Source organism: Myotis yumanensis, unplaced genomic scaffold (genome assembly GCF_028538775.1).
Source record: "Myotis yumanensis isolate MYYU_CA2020_CCGP unplaced genomic scaffold, mMyoYum1.0.hap1 SCAF_13, whole genome shotgun sequence".
NCBI classification, from domain to species: Eukaryota; Metazoa; Chordata; class Mammalia; order Chiroptera; family Vespertilionidae; genus Myotis; species Myotis yumanensis.
The window spans coordinates 44762659-44785408 of NW_027223764.1; the positions used below are offsets into that span (position 1 = coordinate 44762659).

General features: G+C 36.6%; 1 protein-coding gene across 2 annotated transcripts in view; it reads left to right on the forward strand.

Moving 5' to 3' along the window:
- ADK (adenosine kinase) overlaps positions 1 to 22750 on the forward strand; it is a 483761-nt gene that overhangs the window by 42890 nt on the left and 418121 nt on the right. For both annotated transcript variants that reach the window (XM_070433037.1, XM_070433038.1), the window contains exon 2: positions 5495 to 5569. In XM_070433037.1, coding sequence (XP_070289138.1) covers positions 5495 to 5569 — 75 coding nt within the window. The remainder of the gene's footprint in view (positions 1 to 5494; positions 5570 to 22750) is intronic.

A 22750-nucleotide genomic window follows, 5' to 3' on the forward strand; every position in this document is an offset into this window, starting at 1 on the left:
CACCACCAAACCAGTATTACATGAAATGTTGAAGAGGAAATAAAAGGTAAAAAATATGAAAATAAAATGGCAATCAGTGCATATCTAGCAACAATTGAATTTAAAAATCAAAATAAATGAACAAGGAATCTAATAAAATAAACTGATGAATAAAATAGAACCAGAGGCACAGAAACATGGAACATGGAATCTCAGAGAGAAGGGAGAGGGGAACCAGGAAGAGATTAACCAAAGACTTTACATGTATTACCAATGGACACAGACAATAGGGTGGCGAAGGCCTGGGGTGGGGTGGGAACTAGGTGGAGGGAGGCAATGGGGAAAATAGGAGGAACATCTGTAATATTCTCAACAATAAAGGTTTTAAAAAAAAGATCTTAGCTCAGCTCTTCTGACTCCTACTTTATGCACTTTTCACTGAGCAACACTATTTCAAAAACACCCCTATGAATATTGCCCCCCCCCCCCCCCCCCCCCCCCCCAGTGTCTAGACTGGTTTTGGGCATTGCTTACAGCTTGAGTTTGTACCAGGCAAGACTGGGAAAATGAGGTAGGGAGACAGGGAGAGTGTTTGCTCTAGAGCTGAGGAGCCTTATTCTTTGGCCTGCCCAGACAGGTCAGATATTTGGTCAAAGACTATTCTGGGACTCGACATTACTGTGTCCTACACGATGATTCTGGAACCACTTCTGTGAGTTGGCCTACATTGGAAAATTTATGTGGGATGTGGGTGGGGTCCTGGGGTATTTTTCTCCTAACACTCAAGACTTTGAGGTGCATCCAACAAGATCTGCCAACCCACTGAGATGGAGAACATTCATATGAAGACTAAAATTTGGCTAAGATTGAAACGGCCTTTATTGAGCTGTTTCTTTAGCGCCTTTAAAACAGAATTTTCAAGCTCATTTCAGGACTTGTGTCTTTTATAAGAAATGAAAATTTCAATTACTGCACAAACTTTTATGTATAGGACTTCTTAGTGAGGCAAATGAACTTTTAAAATAAAATGAAATTGTTTTATTTATGAAATACTGTATTTTGAAGAACTAAAACAGGAATCCTTTTACAGAACTGTGCAATGTTGTCAGCTGTTAATGCTCATATTTATAAATAGGTCATCTTTGTTTGAAACGCATACAAGGTTTTCTAACTCCAAATCTTCCCAGCCACAGTATTGCTACATTAAGCAGAACTGTCAAAGATAAAACAGAATCAAAATGATTGTCTAGACTGAATGTTAACCCTTTCCTGTAACATTGGTTAATAATATCTCTTTACCTCTTCTTTTTTTTTTTTTTTTTATATTTTTATTGATTTTTTACAGAGAGGAAGGGAGAGAGATAGAGAGTTAGAAACATCGATGAGAGAGAAACATCGATCAGCTGCCTCCTGCACACCTCCTACTGGGGATGTGCCCGCAACCCAGGTACATGCCCTTGACCAGAATCGAACCTGGGACCTTTCAGTCCTCAGGCCAACGCTCTATCCACTGAGCCAAACTGGTTCCGGCTTTACCTCTTCTTACTTACTTGTTTTAAATTGTTATTAAAAAACTATTATAATACCCTCCTAGGTAGTGAAGAGTTTAAACCATTGATGTTACTTTCTAAATACCCCATTAGGCCTATAACTATATACCTGGTTACCTCATGGAAAATTATTTCTGTGTCCGTGAATGGCAGACTCAGTGAACAGACTGTGTTTGGGTTGGGGGTGGCATGCATTAGAAATATTTATCTAAAGTAATTGATTATTATAATTGACTGTTAGGTAACTTTTATTTATCTGAAATACTGAACAAAAAATATTCCCTTTTGAATTTTTAATTTTTTACTAACAATATTATGTTTATCACTTTATTTTTCTCCTCTTGAATTTTAACATTATTTTTATGGCCATATTCATTTAGATATTTTTCTAGTATGAGTTATATTAACTGCGCAATATCTGATCTTTATTCTGTGGAATGACTTTTCTTTCCTCTGGTCAATTCCTATAAGTTATAACATTACTTAGTTAATGAAACACTCTTTTGGTTTCAGACATTTAGCTTATCAGTCCAGTGATCAGTTTCTAATATTCTAACCATCAATTCTAATATTCTAATATTCTAACCACACTAGATACAACCAGCATGGAACCGCAGGCTGTGCTGGAAACTTCGTTATATTTTTACTTCTGTTTTATTTTTAAAGAGTATTTGTATTTGATAACCTTCAGCCTTTAATCTCTTCCCCAAATGTGAAGACTGGCATGTTCCTTGGAATCAGAGTGTTCACTAAAAAAATACAAAAAAAAAAAAAAATACTGTAATAAACCATAAGCATGGATTCTTATTTTCAAATAGCAAAGCGAGCTTATAAGTCGGATGACCACATGTCCCAGTTTACCCAGAACAATCCTGGATCATACCTGTTACTCTAGCATAATTATAAATAGCTCTTCCTTTACTCTCAAAAGTGTCCTGTTTGGATAATAAATCATCTAGTCACATACTTATATACTGTAATCATTTTGTTATAGTAGATTTGGGTTGTTGAAATGTTATTTGAAATAGGACCATAAGACAAATATATATATATATACATATATATATATATATACACACACACACACACACACACGTATTTATATATAATATACATATACATACATATAATTGTATATCATTGTATATCATTGGTCATTTTATTGTATTAAGATAGTTCTGAGTGTCTAAATGTAGTATATTGAATAAGAAAGCACGTGCTTTGAAGTTAGGAATCATTTATTTGTCTTCTGACCTCTGGCAGGTTATAAAACTTTTCTGAACTTTTTATTTCTGTTAAATGGAGATAATAGCAATACCTAACCAATAGAATTATTGTAAAGATTTAAAGGTGATGACACATAAAAATGTTTTATAACTTCAAATTCCTATGTAATTGTGAGTCTTTTTTATGCCACACATGTGCTCCTGAAAATTGGATTTAAAATGAATAATTTTTTCTAATTTAGAGGAACTTGCTATTTAATAGAGAATAGACAGTCTTTTAGAAGTGTTTTACTGTAATGGGGAGCAGGGATAAGAGTAGCTGGAGATATATCTGGAGTTAAGAGGGGCTGAATTTCAACATATTTGTAACCTGAAAAGAGTGATCCAATAGAAAAGAAAAAAATAGATGATGCTGGACAGAGGGACAAGATCATTTCCTTGAATATGCAAGAAGGCATATGATCTAGAATACAAATGGAAAGATTGGCCTTATATAATCTAAGGAGCACAAATATGTCCCTAGTCTTTTCACTTAAATTATACTGTTGGCTCTTTTTTTTTTTAATGTGTAGTAGTGAAATCACGGATCCCAAGTTCACTGAATTTTGAAAAAAATTTTTTTGTAGATACCACCTAGGTTAGCATACAAAACATGTTCATCTCCCCAGAAAATTCTCTCCTGCCTCTTTTTAATCCATCCTACTCCCTGTCCCACCAGGCAACCATTTTCTTTTTTAAAAAAATCTTTATTGTTGAAACTATTATATATGTCCCCCTTATAGCCCGCCCCCCCATTTTCTCCCCCTACCCCAGGCCTTCACCATCCTATTGTCTTGTCACATGTCTTCATTTCTCCTGGATATATGCTTAGGGCTGGAATTGCTGGGTCAAATGGTAATATTATGCTTCCTTTTTTGAGGAACTGACAAATTTTTTTCCAAGTCAGCTGCAGCATTTTACGTTTCCAATAGCAGTGTGTGAAGAATACATTTTTGCCTATACTTGTTATTGTCTGCCATTCTTTGCTGAGAGACTCTGTGCTTGTTGAGGCATATCTTCAACACTCATTCTGCTTACAACTCTGCCTTAGCCTGCATTTCCTGCTTGTGCAGGGCCTCATGCTCAGAAGGTATTGATTAGGGCTTTTTCTGGGCACATGTACATGGCATTCTAGATAATCAGGAATATGCAGAACTTTTCAAAACCTTTTATGGCAATCTCATGTTCCCACCAAGAAGATGGAGTTATTAGCAAGATGGTTGTTGATGAGAGAGAAGAATCACACATGAAGCTTAGGTTTCTGGATTTAAAAAGAGAATGATTAGTATAAGAGTTAAGGACACTCGTTATGGTATTTATTCTAGCACCGTAAGTATAACTAAACATTTCTACTGTTCAGAGGGCCAATCAATATTAATATATCAATAGATAAGCAATTTCTTTCTCCAGGTCTTTTACTCTAATATTTATGTCAGTGCGCAAAATTTGTTAAGTGTCCAAAAAAGTAATACAATATAGGTTTATGTTGGCTGGAGCCCTGAATTATGAGACTTTAAAAAATTACACCTCCTCTCCACACACAAAAAAAGTCATTGAGAATCTTTTATGCTAGCATATATTCCAGGAAAAAGGCACTGCTAAGATTTGCAACAAATATAGTAATTCCAGTATGGATCAGTCATAGTTTTTGGCCATAGTAGACCCCATGTTGTTCACATCTAGTAAAGCAAGAAAAAAAAAAAATAAATGCTTACTTATATAGTGCCTTCATCATTTAAGAAGGGTAATACATATTATTTACTGGCCTGGACTCTAGTTTATATGTGCTTGCTTTAAGAAACTAGCCATTTTAAAGAATTAGTGTTTTTAATAGAGTTCATTTGTCATATTACAGTGAAGTCATATAGTAGTTTGTCAATTATGTACAGTGATGGAGAGGAAAACATTACATGAGTAGTTTAAATGCATTTGCTTTTATAAATTATTGAGTGGTTTTTACTTAACTGACTGTATGAAGACACCTCTTATGTGCTACTTTAAGTTTAGACCTTCTTAGACAGCCACTGCTTCTGCAATAGTTTCTACAGAGGCTTCGAACCATTGCAGCTTGACAGCATCTCTCTTGCAGTGCAGGACAGCTGTTAATGTATACATTCTTCTTCTTTTGTCCTTTAGACAAGAAGCTCTGAATCACATTTCATACGGTTTGCTGAAAAGATTGAGCAATAATCACCTAGCAATATATGTTTCTTATTGTAAATTATAATACCACAGCAAGGTAGGGGTTACATGGGGACATGAACTTCCATGTCCTTGATTGTTCCAGGACTTGCTCCATGCTCTTTAATAACTTTCAGTAGTTGCGTGTCTTACTAGTTAGAGAGAGTTAATTATTAGGTCTATTGAGTATTAAACTTTGTTGTAAGAGATCTTTAAAAAATCATTAAAATTAATTAGATTGAATCATTGACTGTTGAGTATTAGGGAAAAAAATCACAGGATCTGGTTTCTTGTTATATTTTATTTCATCTAATTTAAAAGTCATCATGCTTTCTAAATGACTTTGTGCTACCTCTAAGTTGTTGTCCTGCATGTAATAGGAAAATAAAAGGTTTAATAAACTAGTATGTTAGGTTTATTTTCCATGATGAGGTAAAGATATTTTTATTTGTGTGCATTTTACACATCACCTTACTTTCAGAATTATTTCTAACTTGTGCTTGTATTTTGTTTTTTTAGTGAAAATATTCTCTTTGGAATGGGAAACCCTCTTCTTGACATCACTGCTGTAGTGGATAAGGATTTCCTTGATAAGTAAGTATTAAACTTTTCACATGTACTATGTGAAACATATCTAAAGAGAAACCGATGAAAACTCTAGAATTGAATTTACTCTGTAACACCTTTAATTGGAGAGAAACTCAGGTAATTTAAATCTGTTTATTGCAGTTGTACTATCATTATTTATTGAGTGTTTGACCACAATTTTCCCTGGGAAAACTTGGTACATTTGTTCATCCCTATTGCTATTTTCATTTAAACTTTATTTTTTTATTCTTTGCGAGGAAGAAGTATATATGATTTATCTAATGATTTAATTTCCAATATTCAAAATGTAAAAAATTCCCAACATTTAAAAAATTAATGTTAGTGGAGCATTTCACCCCAAAATAGCAGAATATACATTCTTTTCAAGTGCACATTGAACATTTTCTAGGATAGATACATGTTAGGTTACAAAACAAGTCTTAATAAATTTAAGAAGATTGAAATCATCAAGCATCTTCTCTGACCAAAAGGGTATGAAATTAGAAATCAATCACAAGGAAAAAACTGAAAAACACGAAGACATGGAGACTAAATAACATGTTACTAAACAATGAATGGGATAACAATGAGATCAAGGAAGAAATCAAAAGCTACCTTGAAACATGAAAATGAGAACACAACAACCCCAAACCTCTGGGACATAGGGATAGCAGTTTTAATAGTAAAATTCATAGCATTACAGGCTTACCTCAAGGATCAAGAAAAATCTCAAACAATCTAACTTTACACTTAAAGAAACTAGAAAAAGAACAACAAATTCCAAAGTGAGTAGAAAGAAGGAAATAATAAAGAATAGAGTAGAAATAAATGAAATAGAGTCCAAAGAAACAATTCAAAACATCAATGAAACTAAGAGCTGGTTCTTTGAAAAGATAAACAAAATTGGCAAACCTTTAACCAGAGTCATTAAGAAAAATTGAGTGAGGACCCAAATAAATAAAATCAGAAATGAAAGAGGAGTAGTAAAAACTAACACCACAGAAATACAAAGGATTGTAAGAAAATAACTACAAACATCTATATGCCAACAAATTGGACAATCTGAATAAAAAGGAAAAATTCCTAGAAACAAACGATCTTCCAAAACCGAATTAGGAAGAATAAAAGAATCTGAATAGACAGATTACAACTAGTGAAATTGAAGCGGTAATAAAAAAACTCCCAACAAATGAAAAGTCTTGGACTGGATGGCTTCACAGGCAAATTTTACCAAACATTCAAAGAACTAACTCCTCCCCTTCTCAAACTATTCCAGAAAATTCAAAAGGAGGGAAGACTCCTAAGCTCATTTTACAAGGCCAGCATTATCTTAATTCCAAAACCAGAAAAAGATACAACAAAGAAAAAAATTATAGGCCAATATCCCTGATGAACACAAATTCTAAAATCCTAAACAAAATGCTAACAAACCAGATACAGCAATACATTAAAAAGATCATACACCATGATCAAGTGTGATTTATTCTGGGGGTGCAAGGTTGTCACAATATCTGTAAATCAGTAAACGTGATACATCACATAAACAAAATAGAGGATAAAATCACATGATCATATCAATAGATGTAGAAAAAGTATTTGACAAAATCCAGCACCCATTTTTGATAAAAACCCTTGGCATAGTGGAAATAGAAGGAACATACAACATTCTCAATTGGCAAAAGCCAAAAGCATTTCCTTTAAGATGAGGAACAAGACAAGGATGTCCACTCTTATTCAACTGATAAATGAACTCAGTAAAGTAACAGGATACAAAATAAATATCCAGAAATTGGTTGCACTTTTATATACCAGTAATGAACTTATCAGAAAGGGAAACTAAGAATTCTGTCACACTTGTATAATAAAAACCTAGCAATAAATTTAACCAAGGATATGAAAGACCCATATTCAGAAACTTATAAGACACTGAAGAAAGAAATTGAAAAAGATACAAATAAGTGGAAGCATATACCGTGTTCACGGATAGAAAGAATTAACATCATTAAAATGTTCATACTTTCTAAAGCAATCTATAGATTCAATGCAATTCCTCTTAAAGTGCCAATGGCGTATTTTACAGAATTAGAACAAGTATTCCAAAATTTTATGTGGAACCACAAAAGACCTCAAATAACCACAGCAATCCTGAGAAAGAACAAAGCTGGAGGAATCACACTACCTGAAATCCAACTATACTACATGGCCATAGGAATCAAAATAGCACGGTACTTGCATAAAACAGACATATCTATAGATATAAAAGGCTGAGATGGGCCGGTAGGTATGACACACACTGACCACCAGGGAGCAGATGGTCATTGCAGGAGCTGCCGAGCGACAGCAACTTTGCACAGTGCCCTCTTGCACTCCGGGACCCCTCTGGGGATGTCGGACTGCTGGTTTTGGCCTGATACCCGCAGGCCAGGCTGAAGGACTCCACCTGCCGGGGAACCCCGCTCACTCCGCAGATGCCCTTTGAGCCTCGGTGCTGCCCCAGGTGTGGCCGGCCTTGGAGGTACCGCAGGAGGTTGGCTGCAGGGTGTGTTTGGCCCATCTCGCTCAGTCCTGCCCCACCGGCCACCTTGTAATTAATTTACTTTGAATGTGCACGAATCCACGCACTGGGCTGCTAGTAGATTAACACATTGTATGCGGGAAACGTATTTATACGTTTTATAAATACGTTTCCCGCATACAATGTGTTGATAAAACAGAATAGAGAATCCATAAATAAGCCTTATGGTCAATTAACATTTGACAAAGGCGTCAAGAACATAAAATGGGGTAAACATGGTCTATTCAATAAATGATGTTGGGCCCTGACCAGTTTGGCTCAGTGGATAGAGCGTAGGCCTGTGGACTCAAGGGTTCCGGGTTCGATTCCGGTCAAGGGCATGTACCTTGGCTGTGGGCACATCCCCAGTGGGGGGTGTGCAAGAGGCAGCTGATTGATGTTTCTCATCGATATTTCTAACTCTCTATCCCTCTCCCTTCCTCTCTGTAAAAATCAATAAAAATATATTTTAAAAAAATGATGTTGGAAAAATTGGACAGGTACATATAAGAAAATGAAATTAGACCATCTTTTTACACCATGCACAAGAATAAACTCAATAAACTGGATTAAAGAATTAAATGTAAGACTCAAAACCATAAAAATCCTAGAAGAAAACATAGGCAGTAAAATCTTGGATATTTTTCCTAGCAATATTTTTTCTGATACACCTCCTCAGGCAAGGGAAAAGAAATAAAAAATGGGACTATATCAGAATAAAAAGTTTTTGCACAGCAAAGAAAACTATCAACTAAAAGAACACACTGAATAGAAGAACATCTTCACCAATGATATATATGATGGGTTCATATCTAAAAATTATAAAGAACTTATAAAACTCAACACCAAAAACCCCCAAACAATCCAATTAAGAAATGGGTAAAGGACCTGAATAGACACTTCTCCAAAGAGGACATAGAGGTGGCCAATAGACATATGAGAAGATACTCAACATCAGTGATCATCAGAGAAATACAAATTAAAACCACAGTGAGATATTACCTTGCACTTGTCAGGATGGCTATTAGCAATAATTCAACAAACAAGTGTTGGGGATAACATGGTGAAAAGGAAACCTCCATGCACTGTTGGTGGGAATGTAGATTGGTGCAAACACTATAGAAAACAGTAGGAAGGTTCCCATGACATGTACCTTGGAACTGCCTTATGACAGAGCAATTCAACTTATGGGTATATATCTGAAGAAATCCAAAACACTAATTCGAAAGACTATATGCACCCCTATGTTCATTGTAGCATTATTTACATTAGCTAAGGTATGGAAGTAACCCAAGCGCCCATCAATAGATGAGTGAATAAAAAAACTGTGCTACATATATACAATGGAATATTACTTGGCCATAAAAAAGAAGGAAATACCATTTATGACAGCATGGATGGACTTGGAGAGCATTATACTATGTGAAATAAGTCAGAGAAAAACAAGTGCCTTATGATTTCACTTATATGTGGACTGTAAAGAACAAAATAAATGAACAAAACAGAAACTGACTCAGATGCTTAGAACAGATGGATGGTTATCAGCGTGGATGGGATTTGGGGGCCTGGACGAAAAGGTGAAGGGATAAAGAAGTACAAATTGGTAGTTACCGAATAGTCATGGAGATATAAAGTATAGCACAGGAAATATAGTTAATATTGCAATAACTATGTATGGTGTCAGGTGGGTACTTAAAATATCAGGGCATCACTCTGTAAAGAATATGATTGTCTAACCATCATTCTGTACACCTGAAACTAAAACAAAATAATATTGAATGTAAACTGTAATTGAAAAATAAAATAAAAAAAGAATGAAGCCAGACAAAAAGAATACATAGGGTATGAATCTATTTATGAGAATATATGAAATTCATTTTAATCTATACAGTAATAAAACAGGTAATTGGTTTCACATGCATTGACCAGGATGTGGTGGAGGGTGGGAAGGAGAGATTGCAAAGGGACAGTTGAGAGCTCTTAGGAGTGTGTTTCTTATCTTGATTTTGTGATGATTTCATGCGTATATACATGTATTAAAACTTTAAATATATACAGTATATTGTATGTCAGTTTTAACTCAAAGCTTTATAAATAAAAAAAAAACAATTGAACTTGAGTTCATGGATTTGAAGTTTGCGTAGTGTGAGATATTTTTTCCAGGAAGTCAACTAATTAATAGTCACTATTTTATTTTATTAAAATTACTAGAGGCCCGGTGCATGAATTCATGCACTAGTGGGGTCTCTCGATCTGGCCTGTGGGATAGGGCTGAAACCAGGTCTCTGACATCCCCCGAGGGGTCTAGGATTGCAAGAGGGCGCAGGTCAGGCTGAGGGACCCCACTGGTGCACAATCGGGGCCGGGGAGGAACTCGGGAGGTTGGCCAGCCAGGGAGGGACAGTGGGAGGGCTCCAGGGTGTGTCCGGCCAGTCTCGCTCAGTCCTGATCAGCCAGACCCCAGCAGCAAGCTAACCTACCGGTCGGAGCATCTGCCCCCTGGTTGTCAGTGCACGTCATAGCGACTGGTCAACTGTCTGCGCCCTGGTGGTCAGTGCATGTCATAGTGAGCGGTTGAGTGGCCTTAGCATATCATTAGCATATTACGCTTTGATTGGTTGAATGGACGACCAGACGATCGGACACTTAGCATTTTAGGCTTTTATTGTATAGGATTTATTAAATTTATTTAAGTGACCTTGTTTAATAGGATCATATAAGTTTCAAGTGTACATTTCTATGATTCAAGATCTGTATATTGCATTATGTGTCCACCACCCAAAGTCAAACCATCTTTTATCACCATATATTAGGCCCTTTCCACCTCTCACCTCCCCAGCTCCCACCTCCCCAGCCCTCTGGTAACCACCACACTGCTGTCTGTGTCCAGAGTTTCAGTTTTATATCCCACATATGAGTGAAATCATATGGTTCATAGTTTTTCTGACTGATTTCACTTAGCATAATATTCTCAAGGTCCATCCATGTTGTTGCAAGTGGCAGTATTTCGTCTTTTCTTATGGCCGAGTAATAATCCATTATCACATTTTTTGTTGTTGGTGTTAATCCTCACCCGAGAATATTTTCCCATTGATTTTAGAGAATGTAAGGGAGGGGAGAGACACAGAGAGAGAAACATCGATGTGAGAAAGACACATCCATTGGTTGCCTCCCACATGAGCAGGGCTGGGGATCAAGCCTGCAACTGAGGCACGTGCCCTTTTGACCAGAATCGAACTCAGGACCCTTCAGTTTTCGGGCCGTCGCTCTATTTACTGAGCAGAACCGGCTGACGCTATGCCACATTTTCTTTATCCAACCCTCTATTGAAGGATACTTTGGTTATCTCCATGTCTTGGCCTCCATGAGTAATGCTGCAACTAACTTAGGGGTGCATATATCTGTGTGAATACGTGTTTTTGAGTTTTTGGTTGTTTTTTTTTTTTTTTAAACTTCACCTGAGGGATATGTTTTTATTGATTTTTAGAGAGAGAGGAAGGAAGAGAGAAAAAACACTGATTGGTTGCCTCCCATACGCACCCCGACGGGGGATTAAACCCGCAATCTTTTGGTGACCAGAACGACACTCCAACCAACTGAGCCACCTGGCCAGGGCCGTGTTTTTGTGTTTTTCAGGTAGATATTCAGAAGAGGGATTGCTGGGTCATAAGGTAACTCTATTAATTTTTTGAGGAACCACCAGACTGTTTCCCATAGTGACTGCACCAGTTTACATTCCCACCAGCAGTGAATGAGGGTTCCCTTTTCTCCATAACCTTTGCAATACTTGTTATTACTTGCCTGCTTGATAATAGCTATTCTAACCGGTGTGAATTGGTATCTCATTGTAGTTTTGATTTGCATTTCCCTAATAGCTAATGTAGTTGACCCTCACCCGAGAATATTTTCCCATTGATTTTAGAGAATGTAAGGGAGGGGAGAGACACAGAGAAACATCGATGTGAGAAATATATCTGTTGGCCATTTGTATGTCTTCTTGGGAGACATGTCTGTTCAGGTCCTCTGTCCATTTTAATTGGGTTGTTTGGTGTTGACTTTTATGAGTTCCTTATATATTTTGAATATTAAACCTTAAAAATCAAGTACTGTATAAAAATACAAAGAGAAAGTACAGAATTTGAAATATGATGTGTAACTAGTGTTACTATTTTGATAAGATATGCCTCTAGGCATATCTTAGCTTATGTAACCTATTAATATATGTTTGTGTTTATGGGCTAATACTATGTTTAGTCTTAGGTAATTTATTTTCACTCTACACTATGGTTTTGGATGTTTGTTTTTAAAAGTTCATGCAAATGTGATCAGAATGATTATGATCTGGCAGCTGTGGGCTAACACTACTGGGCACTTAAATAGTTTCTTTGTTTTATTAGCTGCTGATCCTGAAATGGCCAACTGAAGTTCTATTTTTGTGGGGGGAGGGGAGATTTTTAACTTTTAACAATGATTTTTACATTTATTACTTGGAGTTTAAAAAGCAAGCTTTTGTATCCTGTTCATAAAAGGTAAATGCTTTCCTTAAATTTCTTCCAAAATATGCTTGAAAATATTTCCTATTATTTCAATAAACCATGTTTAGCTTACATTCCAGACCATGTTTAGATAACTGTTTTGCATTTGAAGTCTGTGAATTATCCAGGAATGGTTGCTAGGTACTATAAAAAGTGAATTAAATATATGCTTATTAATATCTTACACTATGAGAATGAGTTAACTATCGAATTTCTTCTGATAAAATATTTATTATTTTGATTCTGTTTTTTTTAATGTATTTGGCATTTCCAGTAGAAACTGATTAATATAACACTAGTACTAGTTAGAAAGTAAACTAATACTAAAGGTTTTTGAAGGAAAAATGTTGGTCCTTTGCTGCATCTTCTACCTCTGCTCTTGCATTTACCCCATTCCCCATAAGTGCTGTTTTTCCAGAAGAAACCATTTTAAATTTCTATTATCTATTTTTTCCTGGTATCCATCTGTTTCTAAGTAATATACTTAGACATATTGCTATGGTGTGATTTTCATAAAGGTGATTGATTGGAGAGGCAAAGGATAGAGTTCCTTTAGTGTAAGGAAAGGATACAATAACATGATTCCATTAAGATGACTTCCAGATGAGAGGACACAATAGCACTTCGTTTGGAAGGACACACTTGGTCTTCAAGTCCCTATGGGATGAGATCACCTAAATTGGGTAATGGTAGAGATAATTCCCCCTGACCTTCTGAGAACTTTGCTTTTGTCATTCTTACAGGGATTTTTATATTCTCTTGATGGTTTTTGTGTTTCCGATTACTTACCTTATTACTGACCAGGTTCTAGTAACTGGTAAAAACCCCTGATCATTCCTGAATGTTTGCTGTGAGATTAGGTGAATTGAAGGTTAATTTTCCATGTCTGCCATCTACCTCACATTCTTAAATGTAGGGGCAGTCTGAGTACTCTATGTAGCTTTTTCTTGGCTTCTCAGTTTTAGATCTTACATATTGACTGCCTATTTTGATATCTAAAGATTTAGCTCTTTCACCTACCACCACTTCTTCATCTTCCCCTTCTTCATTTTTCCTATCTATATTTCTAAAAGTCTAATATGCTAAGTGTCCAGCCATCCGACCAGTTGCTATGACGCACACTGACCACTAGGGAGCAGACGCTCAACACAGGACCTGCTGAGCTGCAGTGACTTGGCAGCGGTGGCCCTCAGGTGACACACCCCGAAACCAGAGAGGAGGGAGCCTGATTCCTCGCAAGGCTGCATGATTCCACCTTTGTGGGTTATGTTGTTGCTGGGGCACTGTTGGCCCCGAATCTGGTTTACTGCACACTTGCATTTGCGTTCCACACCCTGTATGACAGCAACTTTGCAGAGTGCCCTCTCACACTTTGGGACTCCTCGGGGGATGTTGGAGAGCCAGTTTTGGCCCGATCCCTGCAGGCCAGGCTGAGGGACCCCACTCACTACACAGATGCTGGGGAGGGGCCATGGGAGGTTGGCTCCGGGATGTGTCCTGCTCATCTCGCCCAATTCTGTCCCGCCGGACAACTTCTAAATAATTTTCTTTCATTGTGCACGAATCCATGCACTGGTTCACTAGTATTATTTATTACATTAAAATAAGTCATTAATCACTGTGAACGAAATTGTGGACTGTGATTACATATATAAATATATATATATATATTTGTGTGTGTATATATATATATATATATATATATATATTTTCCTTATAGTTACTTGCATCCTCTGTTCATTTGCACCATTTTCTATATGGGTTCATATTTTCAAGCCACTCTTTAAATCTATCACCTGCCTTTCTTCTTCATCCCCTTTCTCTGTTCCTTGAAATCAGCAAGTCTATCATTCTCTTTTCCTCAGGTGACCTCCCTTCCAGGGTTCTCTGTCATTGTGCTCTAAACTGAACTGTTTGTGCTGTTAGACCAGTGATGGCGAACCTTTTGAGCTCGGCGTGTCAGCATTTTGAAAAACCCTAACTTAACTCTGGTGCCGTGTCACATATAGACATTTTTTTATCTTTGCAACCATAGTAAAACAAAGACTTATATTTTTGATATTTATTTTATATATTTAAATGCCATTTAACAAAGAAAAATCAACCAAAAAATGAGTTCGCGTGTCACCTCTGACAAGCGTGTCCTAGGTTCGCCATCACTGGCTTAGGCCCACTAAGCCATCAGTCAGACATCCCCCCAGGGCTACCGGACTGCGAGAGGGTGCAGGCCAGGCTGAGGGACCCCTCGCCAAGTGCATGAATTTTGTGCACCGGGCCTCTAGTTTTGTAATATTTAAGATTTTTATAACAATCCTGAATTGCTTTTATAAATTTTAAAAATGCCTTAATAAAGTTATCATTTTCGTGTAATAATAATTATCTATTGCTGAGTAACACATTACCCCAAAACTTGGCTGCTGAAAACAACAAACATTTAGTATCTCGTACAGTTCCTGATGATCAGAAAGTTGAGTGTGGCATAGCTGAGTGGTTCTGCTTTAGGGTCCCTAATTAAGTTGCAGCAGTCTGTTGGCCAGGGTGGCGATCATTTCAAAGCTCAACTATGGTTGATAGATTTGATTCCCAGCTCACTCATATTGTTTGTTGGCTGGCCTCAGTTTCTCAAGAATTCTTGGACTGAGGTCCTCAGTTTTTTACCTTGTGGCTCCTCTGTGTCCTAAAACCATGACAGCTATTTGCTGCATTGCCAGTCACTTGAGAGAGTGAAAGAGTAATTTTTCCTAGATGGAAGCTGCAGTCATTTTTATAACCAAATCTTGGAGGTGACATGCCATTATTTTTGCCATAGGCTTGCTACTGTTCATACCTTGTATGATGAGGGTGGGCAGTACACATGGATGTGAAATGGAGGCAGGGGTCTTTGGGGGCCAGAGGACAGACTGTGATAGCCAACCTTCAAGATAGCTCCCAATGACCCCCTCCTGGTGTTCTCTGAGTAGTCCCCACCCACATTACACCAAGGCTGATCTACTAGTATATAACCAGTGACAAATGGCAGAAGTGATGGTATGCTGCTTTAGAGGTTAGGTTGTAAAAGACTGTCTTCCATTGTGGGTGCTCTTTCACTTGTTCATATACTCGTTCCCTCTTTCTCTGTCTCTTTATCGCCTTCTTTTGGGTCACTGGTTCTGGGAGAAGCTAACTGCCACGTCTTGAGGACATTCAGGCTCCCTGTAGAGAGGCCTGAGGCTGGAGATATCAGGCCTCTGGCCTGCAGCCAGTGAGGAACCAAGACTTGCCAATAACCATGAAAGTGAACTTAGAAGTGCATTCTCAATCCTCTGTTGAGCCCTAAAATGATTGCAGCAACCTCATGAGAGACTGTGAGCCAGAAAACTCAGTTAAGGCACTCCTGAATTCTTGACCATCAGATACTGTGTGTTAATGACTATTTGTTAACCTCCTAAGATATGGATGAATTTGTTACAGTGTCAAGGAACATTCATGCATTAATTAAAAGTGGTTTGTTTTTTTCAAACACACATTCACCCATCCCATACCTCTCAATATCTCATTGGAAGGTTGATGTGAATGGGTTGGGCTTGTTTACTAATAGGAATTGATTGTGACTTGGTTACACTAAAAGCCCATATTGTGTGTGTGTGTGTGTGTATGTGTGTGTGTGTTGACCCCTGATATTAGTGTCTGAAAGTTTATTCCCTAAGTCTTTAATTTCTTTATAGAAAAGTCTTCCAGTTTTCTTTCTGAAGGTATTCTGAAGAATAAAGCCTGGCTGTTTTAGCATTAGAGCTGGCCAGGAAAAGGGGGCTACAGGTACCATAATTAAATTGGCAGTTTCATCTGTCCCTCCCTACTTCTACTGTTTTGCCTGTTGTTCCTTAGTTCAGAGATCCTTTTGTTTGGTTTCTCAAGAGAATAACCCTCTAATTTATTTTAGGAATTGTAAGTTGTGATGGTGAGATGGTATGCAGTTCCCTCACTTTTAGCTCCATGTCTTATCTGTTATTTTATAACTAAAGCTTCACAATAATTCTTAAAGTTTGATAGGGCAAGTTCTTACACTTTCAATAGTTTTCTTAGTTATTTTTCATTTTTTTGTACATAAATTTTAGAATGAGCTTGTCAAATTCTACAAAAATTCTTTCTATAATTTTGTTTAGAATTGTACTGCATTTGTAGATTAATTTAGAAAAGTGGAGATTTTTATCATGAGTTTTTAAAATGTGTATATATATATATTTCTCCATTATTTTAGGTATTCTTTTATATATTTCACTAGTGGCCCAGCGCATGAAATCGCGTGCAGTAGGCTGCCCGTCACTTCCGCGGGAGCCGGGGAAAGCCACTGCATGCCCGCGGGGGCGGCGGGAGCCGTGCCACTTCTGCAGGAGAGAGCCGGAAGGGAGCCGCTCCATGCCCTTAGGAGGCGGGAGCGAGGTGCCGCTACCTGCGGGTGCTGGGAGGGAGCTGCTGCTGCCGCCCATGGGAACTGGGGAGGGGGTCGGGACTGAGAGGTACTTCATGCATCTCCTGGTGACCGGTCATGCATGCAGCCCCGTCTACCTGCGCATGCTTGCTGCGCACGCACCCTCCTGCTGATCGGTTCTTATGCGTGAGGGTGTGATGACCATTTGCATATTAGCCTTTTATTATGTAGGATTAACACATAGGTGCTAAGTACATTAAACAAAATGGTTAGGTTTTTAAATATTTATATATCTTCTTTAGTGATTATTGCTAAATTTGTTAGCTTAAAAATTATAAAAACAAATACTTATTTGAGAAAAATTCAAACCACATAGAAGTGATTAAAGTAAAAACAAAATTTGAGGTTAGTTACTCTATCATCTCTTGTTTTGTACACTAGAACTTTCTGTGATGATAGAAATGTTGTGTATCGTACTGTCCAGTATGGTAACCTAACCAGCAGTCACATTTAGCTTTGAACATTTGAAGTGTGGTTGTGCAAGTGATCAATTTAAATTTTTTAAAAAATTTTAATTAATTTAAACTTAAATAGTCATATGAGATTAGTGGTTACAATATTAAACAGGGTAGCTTAGGTCTTATTGTATAATTTTATCGTTTTCATAGATGTACATTTTTGATTGGTTTATTCTAGGTATTATACTATAAAAATAAAATTGTTGCTATAGTGAGTACAATATTTGTTAATAACATTTTCCAGATTATTGCTGGTATTTGGAAATAATACAGAATTTTGAATATTTGCTTTAACTTACCTTGTGACCTGCATTAAAGGAAAGATGGTTGTGGGCTATTATGATTCTCTCTTTTAGAATACTAGTGTCTTACAGTTTGAAATAAACTGATATTTGATTTTGAATCTTTACATTATTTCACATATTAAATGATTAGTCTTGAGTTACTCTGAGGCTTCCTCCAATAAGACCTAAATTATGGATACTAAATGATCATAGAGTCATTTATGAAGTCTTTGCTTTGCCCTAGATATAATTAGATGGTGGTCATTAGAGATTCTTTGTTATTCAGACCTGACTTTGAATATTAATAAAAATGGTATTCATAAGGTTTACCTAAACATGGATTCTTTTTTTTTGTTCCTGATTTTAGAGAGGGAGGAAGGTATGGAGGGAGGAGAGACGTAGGGAGAGAGAGAAATGCATTAATCGGTTGCCTCCTCCTATATGCAACCTGACCGGGCACGAACCTGCAACCTAGGTATGTGCTCTGACCAGGAATCAAACCTGTGACCTTCTGGTGCAACAGACAACGCTCCAGCCAACTGAGCCACACCACCTAGGGCAACATGGATTCATTTTTAACAGTTCATTTCAGCTTAATACAGATTTTTTTGGAGCACCTGCTTTGTGATAAGCATGTTCCCAAATACTGGAAATACAATGTTGAGTAAATTTCTTGCCTTTAGCATCTAGTAATCTAATTGAGGAGACAGAAGTAGAAAGAAGTCACTTCATTACTGTGGCATTATAGAATAGAGGTTAATGATGAGTGTTCTCTGGAGCCACTTACAGTTGTGTGACCTTGGCTGTGTTTCTTAATCTATGGAAGCTCAATTTCCTTTTGAATAAATTAGGAATATTATAAGGATATTAGAATATGAATATTATAATATGAGGAATGAATGAGATAATTTATGGATTTGCCATATGTTAGCTAATATTATTTGGCTACTAAGGAATTAGAATGTTTCTCATGTCCTTGTTACAGGCAGTAGGTTAAAGTAGGGGGATGATATGGTTGGATTCACATTTAGAATTATATAAATCACTGTGTCTACAATAGGTCAATGGATTTGAGGAGATAGATTACAGGAAGCTGTAGTGGTAGACCTGTTGAGAGATTTTAGGTAGGGTAGAAGGGTTGGGAGAAAGTTCAGTAATATTTTAGTGTTATAAAGATAAGACTTAATGATTGATTTTATCATCAGAGCAAAGGACTAGGGATGATATTCCAACCTTGGGTTTTAGTGACTGAGTAGATGGTGATACTTACAAATGAGGGATTATGGGTGGAGGACATGTTAAAGGAGATAGAGAAGTTGAGGTCAATTTTGTTCATGTATGAGATGAATATGTGATATGTAGGTGGGCATATTTAGATTTTTGATTTATGTTTTAGGTAGATAGAGAATTTGTGGCTGGAGAGATAGACAATACACAATGCCATTCAGTAATGTTAGCTATTATTCCCATCAGCATCAGCATCATTATATAGTTGGTATTTAAAGCAACCAACAAGAGCCTTTCTAAAGAAAGTATATAAAGTAAAAGGAGAAGTGGACTGGAAGATAGAACATTCAGTAGATGGATAGATGAAGAAGAACTATGGGAGGAATTGGAGGAGAAATAGTGAGCTATTAGCAGAAGAACTAAGACAGGGTCTCACGAAGTATAGTGAATATGACAAGAGTACTTAATAGTATCAGATGTAATATGATTAATAACTTAAGGACTATAATAGTCCAGTAGAAATAAATCAACAAACAAGTGTTGGTGAGGAAATGGAGAAAAGAGAACCCTTGTGCATTGTTGGTGGAATAGCAAATTGGTGCAGACATTATGGAAAACAGTATAGGAAGTTCCTCAAAAAAAAAAAAAATAGAATTATTCACTTCTGGGTATATATCCAAGGACATCCGAAACAATATTTTGAAAAGGTAAATGCATCCCTCTGTGCATTGCAGCATTATTTACAATAGCAAAGACATGGAAGCAGTCAAAGTGCCCATCAATAGATGAGTCGGTAAAGATGTGGTACATACATACAATGGAATATTACTCGGCCACAAAAAGGAATGAAATCTTATCATTTGTGATAGCATGGATGGACCTGGAGAGCATTTTGCTAAGTGAAATAAATCAGAGAAAAACAAATGCCATATGATTTCACTTATATGTGAACTGGAAAGAACAAAATAAATGAACAAAACATAAATAAACTCATAGGTACAGAGAACAAACTGAGGGTTGCCAGATGGGAGATGTATTGGGGGGAGGGGGGTCTGGGTAAAGAAGGTGAAGGGATAAAGATGTACAACTTGGCACTTACAAAATAGTCACAGGGATGTAAAGTACAGCATATGGAATACAATCAGTAATATAACAACTATGTATGGTTCCAGGTGTTTACTAGAATTATCAGGGGAATTACTGATTAATTAAATTATACAGTTATCTAACCACTATGTTGTACATCTGAAACTAATATAAAATGACATTGAATGTCAACTGTAATTAAAAATCAAATAAACTAAGTTAAAAATAGAACAAAACCAACAGTCCAGTGGATTTGACAATAGGATGTCAATATTGACCTCAGCTACGTAAATCTCAGTGAAATGATAGGGACAGAAGCCAGATTAAACTGTATTTAGATTTGCATTTCCCTAATTGCTAGTGAGGTTGAACATCTTTTCATATATCTATTGGCTGTTCTCATGTCTTCTTGGGAGAGGTGTCTGTATAGGTCCTCTGCCCATTTTTTTGATTTGGTTGTTTTTTTGGTATTGAGTTTTATGTGTTCTTGATATATTTCAGATATTAAACCTTTGTTAGAGCTACTGTTTGCAAATATCATCTCCTGTTCGGTTGGCTGCCTTTGTTTTGTTGTCAGTTTCTTTCACTGTGCAGAAGCTTTTTAGTTTGATATAGTCCCATTCATTTATTTTTGCCTTTACTTCCCTTGCCTTTGGGGTCAAGCTCATAAAATGTTCTCTACGACCAAGATCCATAAGTTTGGTACCTATGTCTTCTCCTATGTGACTTTTTGTTTCGGGTTTTATACTTAGGTCTTTGATCCATTTTGAATTAATTTTTGTATCTGGGGACAAACTGTAATCAAGTTTCATTCTTTTGCATGTGGCTTTCCAGTTTTTCCAGCCCCATTTATTGAAGAGACTATCTTTACTTCATTGTGTGTTTCTGGATCCTTTGTCGAAAATTATCTGCCCATATACATGTGGTTTTATATCTGCACTCTCTATTCTAAACCGTGTGTCTGTTTCTTTGCCAATACCATGCTGTTTGATTATTGTAGCTCTGTAGTATAATTTGAAGTCAGGTAGCATGATACCTCCAGTTTCATTCTTTTTTCTCAGGATTGCTTTGGCTGTTTGGGGTCTTTCGTGGTTCCATACAAATCTGATAATTTCTAATTCTATTTCTTTTAAAAAAAATCGCATTGAGATTTTGATGGGGATTGCATTAAACCTGCATATTGCTTTGGGTAACATGGCCATTTTAATTATGTTGATTCTTACAATCCACAAATACGGGATATTTTTCCATTTTGTTGTCTTTTTCAATCTCTTTTAATAATACTTTGTTATTTTTTATATATAGGTTCTTTCACATTCTTTGTTAAATTTATTCTTTTGGTTGCAATTGCAAAAGGAAACTACAAGATACCACCCCACACCTGTTAGAGTGGCTTTTAACAACAAGACAAGTAACATCAAGTGTTGGAGAGGTTATGCAGAAAAGGGAACCCTCATTCACTGCTGGTGGGAATGTAGACAGGTACAACCACTATGGAAAACAGTTTGGCAATTCCTGAAAAAATTAAGAATAGAGCTACCATATGACCTAGCAATCCCTCTCGTGGGTTTATACCCTAAAAACCCAAAAACATGTAATTGCAGATATATGCACCCTGTGTTCATTGCAGCATTATTCATGGTAGCCAACCATGAATACAACCCAAGTGTCCTGCGATAGAGCACTGGGTAAAGAAGATGTACATATGCACAATAGAATAATACTCAGCCATAAGAAAGGATGAAATACTGCCATTGGCAACAACATGGATGGACCTTGAGAATATTATGCTAAATGAAATAAGTCAGTCAGAAAAAGCTAAGAACCATATGATGTCACTCATATGAGGGATATAAAATGGAAACTCGTGAACACAAACAACAGTGTGGTTGCCAGAGGAAAGGGGTTGGGGGAAAAGTAGGTTCTAATATATGGTGACAAGAAAAGATTTGACTTTGGGTGGTGGGCACATGGTGCAGTATACAGATTTTGTAACATAGAAACCCACACCTAAAACCTCTGTGATCATGTTAACAATGTCACTCCAATAAATTCAATTAAAATGTATTTAGAAATAAATGGGAAGTGTCATATAAACTGTACTAATTCTCTTGATGTGGTCCAAGAGCCAAGCAGTGACATCTCACACCTACCAAGTTTTAAAAAATTTCTTTAAAGAAAATATGTGGCTAGTCATTTGGAGTAATTATCAACTTTTAAAAAATAAAAGCATAGGGAAAGAAGAATTTAAGAATACAAGGAGTATAATTCTATTTGTTTAGGTTTAAATCTAGTTTAATTCTTTTTATTCCCAGCTTTCTCTAATTTCGTTTTAATCCTCATCTAGTTTACTAATGAGAATTTAAGATATTATTTTCATAATCCTTGCTATTATTTTCATTTTAACCCTGAGGTTTACTCTTAATCTGTTTCTTTATAAACCTCTTAAATTTTAGCTTTTGTTTGAAACATTGTTGTGGTGATTAACACTTTGGACTCCCTTTTCTTCCTCTTTGGTATGTTTTAATCAACCTTTATTTTTTAATTACAAAAGCCAATTAAGCAAGTTTAAAAT